The 7,467-nt window shown below is 42.1% G+C and overlaps 1 protein-coding gene across 1 annotated transcript; it reads left to right on the top strand.

The window, feature by feature from the left end:
* The first annotated feature begins 243 nt into the window (after nucleotides 1-243).
* On the top strand, nucleotides 244-5,389 carry tmem74b (transmembrane protein 74B). The gene is made up of 3 exons (XM_078247322.1): nucleotides 244-351; nucleotides 2,080-2,313; nucleotides 4,733-5,389. The coding sequence occupies exons 1-3, from the start codon at nucleotides 244-246 to the stop codon at nucleotides 5,387-5,389; spliced, it is 999 nt and encodes a 332-aa protein (XP_078103448.1).
* The last annotated feature ends 2,078 nt before the right edge of the window (nucleotides 5,390-7,467 follow it).

The raw sequence follows: 7,467 nt of genomic DNA, 5'->3' as shown, positions 1-7,467 counted from the left end.
GACACCAGCACAGGGAACCACAGGCTGCTTTTGCGCATGGTCAGTCTCACCTCGGTCCTCCCTCCCTCCCTTCCTCCCGCTCTCTCCCTCTCACTGCATCCTCCTCCTCACACATGATCCAGCAGCATCCATCTCTTCGGATGCGTCTTGATTCCCGCCTCTTCGCGGCATCAGCACCAGGTAAGACCCCGCGCTGTCATCCCGATCACTTTACGCGAACACCTCTGATGGATCACCCTGCAGATGATCGATGCTATCCGCAATGATTATTCGGATTCGGCTCAGGGGAGCGGGCTGGATGCTGCCTATAGCCTTGATACCGAATCCATCCCCGGTGTTTCCCTCCGGAGAGTACGCTAATCGGCATTTAGGCTATGTTGCTCGGTTGCATAATTTCAGTCAGAATTAGATCCCCCTTTGACCCGGACTCTCCCTCCCCTCTCGGGCCGTGTTGTCTGCCATCAGATCGGGATAATGATACGTGTCAGTCGGTGTGGTGCTTATCAGTCCCGGTTGATAATATCTATCTCTCTCACACACACACACACACACACACACACACACAGGTCCATGTTTTGGGCTGTGTGGCGCATGACAAGGTCACGGTGGTATCGGCCGTACAGCTTGCCCATGGGCACTCAGGCTGTCTTCCTCTGCGGGCCACGGGGCTTGATGTGCTGATAAATGGTAACTGTGTCAGTGGGCTACTTTCGCCTGGAGTTCCTCGGAGATTAACCGGCTGTAGAAACAAAAAATGTTTTCCGGGAGATATATATATATATATATATATATATATATATATATATATATATATATATATATATATATATATATATATATATACAAAAGAGATTTTTTTTTTTTTTATGAAATAAAACCTCAGGGTATATTAAATGATAGCTGCTATGGTAAAGGCTAACAGTGTCAGGAGGATATAGTCTTGTAATGCAGCTTTAATTCTGCTTTAAAATGCACTCAGGCTTCTGACTGTAGGTTAAAACCGGGTGTGAAACCGCTGTGTGAACACATAGGCGGCTGAAAATCGCTTGCACGAGGTTCACACCCAGCCCAGGTGTTAACATTCACACACTGAGTTCATTTTGTTGTAAACATTTTAAAGGAAATCACTACATGCATGTTTTTAAAGTGTTGATGAGATGTAACATCTGTCTCACTGTTACCTGTGTGTGTGTGTGTGTGTGTGTGTGTGTGTGTGTGTGTGTGTGTGTGTGTGTGTGTGTGTGTGTGTGTGTGTGTGTTGGAATTGGAATTTTTAAAGTGTTGATGAGATGTACCATCTGTCTCACTGTTACCTGTGTGTGTGTGTGTGTGTGTGTGTGTGTGTGTGTGTGTGTGTGTGTGTGTGTGTGTGTGTGTGTGTTGGAATTGGAAACCGAGTGTAGGCCTACTTGTGCAGGCTACTTAAAGTAGGCTATCAAAAGTAAAAGTACTCACTATGTAAAAGTGTCCCATTCAGAGTGGTTTAAAAAAAAAAGAATATTACTGTTCTATTAATGCTGTCAAGATGGTACAATGAATATTTTATAGACTAATGATATGTTAGCCTATTAAATCTTGATATGAAAACTATAGGCTAGCTTTAGAATAAATGTAGTGGAGTATAAAGTACAATATTTTAAAGTAAACCATTGTAAAATAGATAAATACAAAGATAGTCTAATACTACCATTAATAGGCTACAAATAATACTAATAACTTTGTGTATGGCATCACATTTCATACACAAAATACAGATATGGCCTCAGTTACAAACGATAAATATAATAAGATTACTCACGGGTGCATATAAAATATCAGGCTGCTGATCACTATTGTATAGATTTATACCCCAGTATATTCATATTTGAAGAGTGATGTGAGACCATAAAATGACATCAAATAACTCACTATCATGTCCTGCGGGTAGCCTATAGCCTATTATATCAGGCTTTTACTTAGTTTTAAAAATTAAAAGTAGCCTACATTTATTTCTCTCGTCCCTTCGGTCATTATTTTGTCTCTATTCAGTGAGGATAATGCAGAACGGAGGGATGGTGAAGACATGAGCAAATCCAACAGATTTCGATGGAGTCCTCTTTCAACGCCGTAGAGCTCCGGGAGCTGCGGGGCGGAGGAGTCCGCCGAGGTGTGTCTCCGACGCCGGCCTCAGCGCCCTGGACAGCGGCCACAGTGGGCTGCACCGCCCGGGGCTTCGAGAACGCCTCCTACCAGCAGGACGAGGAGCATGAGCACTGCCAGCAGGGGGTGACTGAACCGCAGGGTTGTCCGCCCTCAACTTCAGACAACAGCAAGGTAGGTTTAGTGTTGTTACCAGCCGTTGGTTGTATATTTAGATGTATTTTTGTGATTTAGATGTCTTCTGTCATTATAAAATGTTTTCCCGGGCAAACCCATCTACAAACGTTAAAAATTGAAGAAGAAGAGCAGGGTGGACTGCGGAGGGGCTAGCAAAGTAGCTAACGTTAGCAGCTAACTGTAGCAACCTCAAAATGAGCCGGTCGAAATACAATTTTGACAAGTGAATAGCTAGTTATTTTCGCTACACATTTACAATTTAAAAACTGGCCTCAAACGTAGCTTGGTCAACAATTTAACCTCCATTTTCACATTTTAAACTGCTGGTAACCATAGCAACAACAGTATTACTGCTTTAGTACAGTAGCTTCCTACTTCACTATTTAACAGTGATATTATTCTGCATAATGAGTGGTTTAACTTGGACATTCCACTTCCAACCTGTAGGGGGACTGAAGCGGGAAAAGTGCTTTAGTGTTGCTTTAATGCTAGTAAACTTTTTGAATGCATGACTTTTACTTGTAACACTGTACTTTTTTTATACTCAGTGCTATTGCTTCTTTTACTTAAAATATCGGAGTACTTCTTCCACCACTGGAAAAGCCACAACGCAACGGCAGTCTTTCATACTTAGAAAACATGACCGCAAATACAAAACAGTGCTCTCTCTCCATGACTCTACACTGCTGCAAGCAGACCTGAATCCTAAATACAAGCTAACGCTGAATCCCAAGTTAAACAAAGCATCATGGACAGGATGAACCAGGACAGCAGCTGATTGTGGAGCCAACGTGTCGCTGAAAAGCCTCAAGCTCTCAAGCCTCATATCGATCAAAGTGTATACTCCTACCAAAGTAGTGATTTACAACCAAACAGGACAACATTGAAGGTTACACAGGGAAGTCATTACATATCAGAAATTCACTTAGTGGGGAAAAAAACACTGAAGAGTTTGGTTACACAAGATTCAAGCAGAAACATTAACAGAAAACATGATATGCTTGGAAAGCCATCTGATATCTGGTCCTTGGCTCAATATTTACCTTTTCTGAAATAGTACTGTAGCACTTTTACATTTGAATTGTCTTTTGTCATTAATGATTCTAACAATTATTATTTACAAAGAAACCTTTTTTTCTAAAGTAAGGGATTTGCATGTTTTGTATTCATGTCAGCGGTCTAATGAGATATTTACTTACTCCACAATGTGACTTAAAGAGCCCCTATTATACTCCTTTTCAGCATCATATTTGTACTCTTGGGGTCTACTAGAATAGGTTTACATGCTTGATGTTAAAAAACATATTATGTTTCTCATACTGCCCATTGCTGTAGCTACTCTGCCTGAAACACTCTGGCTGCATCTCATAACCCTAGTTTAATAGCTCCTCGACTCCTCGGTCCTCAGCTGAACCGGAAGTTGTTCTGTTCCTCCTTGGTGAAGGCCGTCTCAAAGATCTTATTTCTGCCCCGAGGAGCGAGCATCGAGGAAGGACCATTGAGGAGCTATAGGCGAGGATACACGAGAGCAGCCTTCCCGTAAGCCGTGCAACTGAAGGAGTTGCTAACTCCGCCCACACAGCTGACAAATTCATGTGACGCTTCAGAGGACAGGACATCTCATCCCTCTACAAGACGATTTCTCATTGCCTCTCTCCTCCCATGATTTCCTCGCGTCTCTCCCATGTGAGGAAGGGAGGCAAATGGAGGACTCGCGATCACAGAAAGCTTGTATCATGTGGATGCGCCAACAGTTTTGTTGTCATTAGTTAGAATTCCTCATGGGGGAGACAGAAGCTACACTTGAAATGTGTTTTTTTGGTACTTTATACATCTGTTACATACACACAAAAAAACTATATAACACCGTTAGCATAGCACTAGCATGCTAGCTTGTTTTCAATGGCAAAACACTGCTACAACACACAAATTCACCCTAATCTACAAATAAATTGTATAGAACTACTTACATGTCCCTGTTCTGCAGGTATTCCACGCAAAGTTGGAAGTGCGCCCTCGTTTAGAAGAAGTATCCGGGATAATCCTGCCTTGTACAGGCTGAAGTTGGAGAAACAGCTAGCTAGCTGATGTGATCCTTACCTAGCTACTGCGCATGTGCGACTGACAACAAAGATGTTACAGAAGTTGAGAGGTCTCACTCTGTAGCTAAAACAGAGACTTGAACACAGGGTGAAAAGAGGAGCTACAGCAATGTGCAGTAAAACAAAAATATGGTGTTTTTTTAAAAATTAAACCATGTAAACCTATTCTGATACAATCTCAAATTACAATGATGAACCTGAAAATGAGCATAATATGGCCACTTTAATGTCTTCATCATATTGGGTTTCTTCTTGGTCATAAGCTGCTTTCGTTTATCCTTTTTTGTCTTCTTTACTTTGTGTTCTTCTTTCAGGGGGAGCAGCAGCATCAGGAGCTCTCTCCGCGGCCGTACGATGAGGAGGAAGGAGGTGGCGGGCAGGAGGACGGCCTGGACTTTACCGAGTTCAACCCCGCTGATGACCACACTGCCGACTACGGCTTCATCTTCGCCCTGGTGTTCCTGGTGAGCGGGATCGTCCTGGTGGTCATCGCCTACACCATCCCGCGAGAGGCCAAAGTCGACCCGGACTCGGTGTCGGCCCGCCAGATGGAGAAGCTGGAGATGTACTACGCCCAGCTGGGCTCCCACCTGGACAAGTGCATCATCGCGGGCCTTGGCCTGCTGACACTGGGGGGCATGTTCCTGTCCGTGCTGCTCATGGTGTCCATCTGCCGGGGAGAGATGTACCGACGCAGGGCAGCGTTTGTTCGACCCAAGAGGACTTACGGCTCCATCAACCTGAGGATGAAGCAGCTGGCGACTGGAGAGGCAGAAGGAGGCGGCGAGGGCGGGGATGGAGTGGAGGAGTGTTTGGCCGAACACGCAAAGACACGGAATAACATACAGCTGGGTCCGAGCCGGGACTCCAAATCAGAACCAGGACAAAGCAGAAATCCTCCTCCTGCAGCTGCTTCTGCTGCTGCTTCGTCCTCTTCGTCTTCTTCACCTGCTGTACATGGAGTGAACTAGCTGTCCTTGATTTTCACTCTGCAATCCGCCTTCCTCTGAGTGAGTTGCAAAATGTGGGTTTGCAAAATGGTGCAGGTCCCCCCATTTGTGCTAACAGAAGAAGCACATATTGAGCACAAGGCTCTCTGCTGGAATGACCCAGCTTTGGCCCAGCATTTTGGGACAGATACGTTTCTGGGATATTTATTCCAACCAATCATAAAGGATGTATTAAAAACAAAAGAGGGCTCGACTGGTAGAAGAAGAGAGGTAAGCCTATGTTAGTGTGGAAAGAGCACATTTGGAGGTGAATGGTTGTATATCAAAGATCACAGTTTTACAAGTTACAGAGTTTTACAAGAGAAAGCACATTGTGTCCGACAACCCTGGAGGTTTCTCGTCGCCGCAGAAAGCAAGATTAATACTTTATTTATGAAGTCCAGTGTTGATGCTCATCTATCAGGCGGCCAAAAGATGTTCAACGTTTAAACCTAGCCATATTTTAAAACCCCAATCACAACACATACTATCTGACTCATCATGCTGCTGTGAACATCACTGGAAATCTATTATACATTAGTCATTTGATAGAAAAGTGTTACTGGACTAAATATATAAATCTAAATAAAGTGTGAATGGAAGTGTGATGCTAGTTCTCGCACAAATAAACAGAGGCAACATTTTTTTAAGTAATATTTCACTCATTTACACTCACCACCAACATCTGCAATAAATGGACATAAACGTTATGACAACTAGAGCCTGACAGATAAATTAGCCACTGATCGATATCCCTGGTTTAAGTTTAAGTTATGGCTTTATGTTAAAAAAAAAACAACACCCGTCGATATATCATTATTACATTTCTAAGCCAAGTATTGGCCTCAGAAAAACGCAGATTCAGTCTGCCCTTAAGCATAACTAGACTGCACAAAAAAGGTGATAAGTTGAACACATGCACACAGCTTGCTTCTTAGTGTTTACTGTTGACTGAACAAACTGCTGCTTTCTGAGACTCTCTACCCAGTTAATAATGCAGCTTAATGCAGATTTAATATTTCCATTTTCAAAATATTCTGAGTGCAACATTTTTGATTGGCTTTAATTCACCAAAAAGGACAGAGCTGCACAATAAAAAATAGACATGTTTCATAAGGAAATACAATAAAATACAGAATAGGAGGAGGTGTTAGAATGAGAACTGACATGAGTCACTGTTGAGAGGCTGACACACATTACCAAGAAAGCATTGCATCAGCAGCCTAAAAGGTCTTCTTACCTGATTTGTTAGTCAGTGATAATCTTCTTCCTTGACTTTAAGTTATTTTTTTTTTTTAAAACCTTTGTGTGTTTTGACCTCCTCAACAACAACATGAGAGATTTTATCAATGCGTCTTTGTTGCAAATCTTATCCCAGTGGGAAAAAAAAACAGATTGTGTTTTCATCACAGCAATGTCTCCACCCGGCTAAATCGATTATTGGGTAGTTTAGTTTAGGGATTGGACATGTGTTTGAAGGAACAGCTGGAAAGGACATGTCATTCTGCAAGTGATCAACACTTTCACTTCTGGTGGCTGAATAAATGAATGTTCCTTTCAGTAAATTAGTCAAACATTACATTGTAATAACCAATTTTATTTTTTACAAATATAATAATTATATATAATAATTATATTTGTAATAACAAATAATTACAACCCAGATCTCGAAAGTATCATGTCACATCTCCAATGTCTCATGCTGCATCACCCAAAAACTGTTGCCTCATGTTTACTAATCAGCATTTTTTTTTTTAATGCTCGCATCACTTTCCAACAGCATCAGAGAGGGAGTCTTTGTATCATGTTGCAAGAAAATATCCACTATTCTCCACTCCATTGTGTGAACGATTATATTTATCTGACATTTAAAGGTCCTGAGTGTTGAGTGGACAATAAAACTAGCTACCGTGCTACATGCTGGTCGCTGCTGTCATAAGGAAACCTCACAATTTCACCTAAGGTACTCAGTCCATGAACTCTATAAAAAAAACATAATAATAATAATAATAATAGTAAGAAAAACAAACATCAAGGTGTCTTCTTCTGACTGCAGCCCG

Source organism: Sander vitreus, chromosome 4, assembly GCF_031162955.1.
Source record: "Sander vitreus isolate 19-12246 chromosome 4, sanVit1, whole genome shotgun sequence".
NCBI lineage: Eukaryota > Metazoa > Chordata > Actinopteri > Perciformes > Percidae > Sander > Sander vitreus.
Note: the sequence above shows the minus strand (reverse complement) of the source record. Positions and strands in the feature narration are given on the sequence as shown.

What these genes read in the sequence shown, in the direction of transcription:
- tmem74b (XM_078247322.1), top strand. Translation starts at nt 244, where the DNA reads ATGATCGATGCTATCCGCAATGATTATTCGGATTCGGCTCAGGGGAGC. An exon ending in CCGGTGTTTCCCTCCGGAGA is followed by an intron (nt 352 to 2,079) that starts GTACGCTAATCG and finishes CAAATCCAACAG; the next exon opens with ATTTCGATGGAGTCCTCTTT. An exon ending in CAACTTCAGACAACAGCAAG is followed by an intron (nt 2,314 to 4,732) that starts GTAGGTTTAGTG and finishes TTCTTCTTTCAG; the next exon opens with GGGGAGCAGCAGCATCAGGA.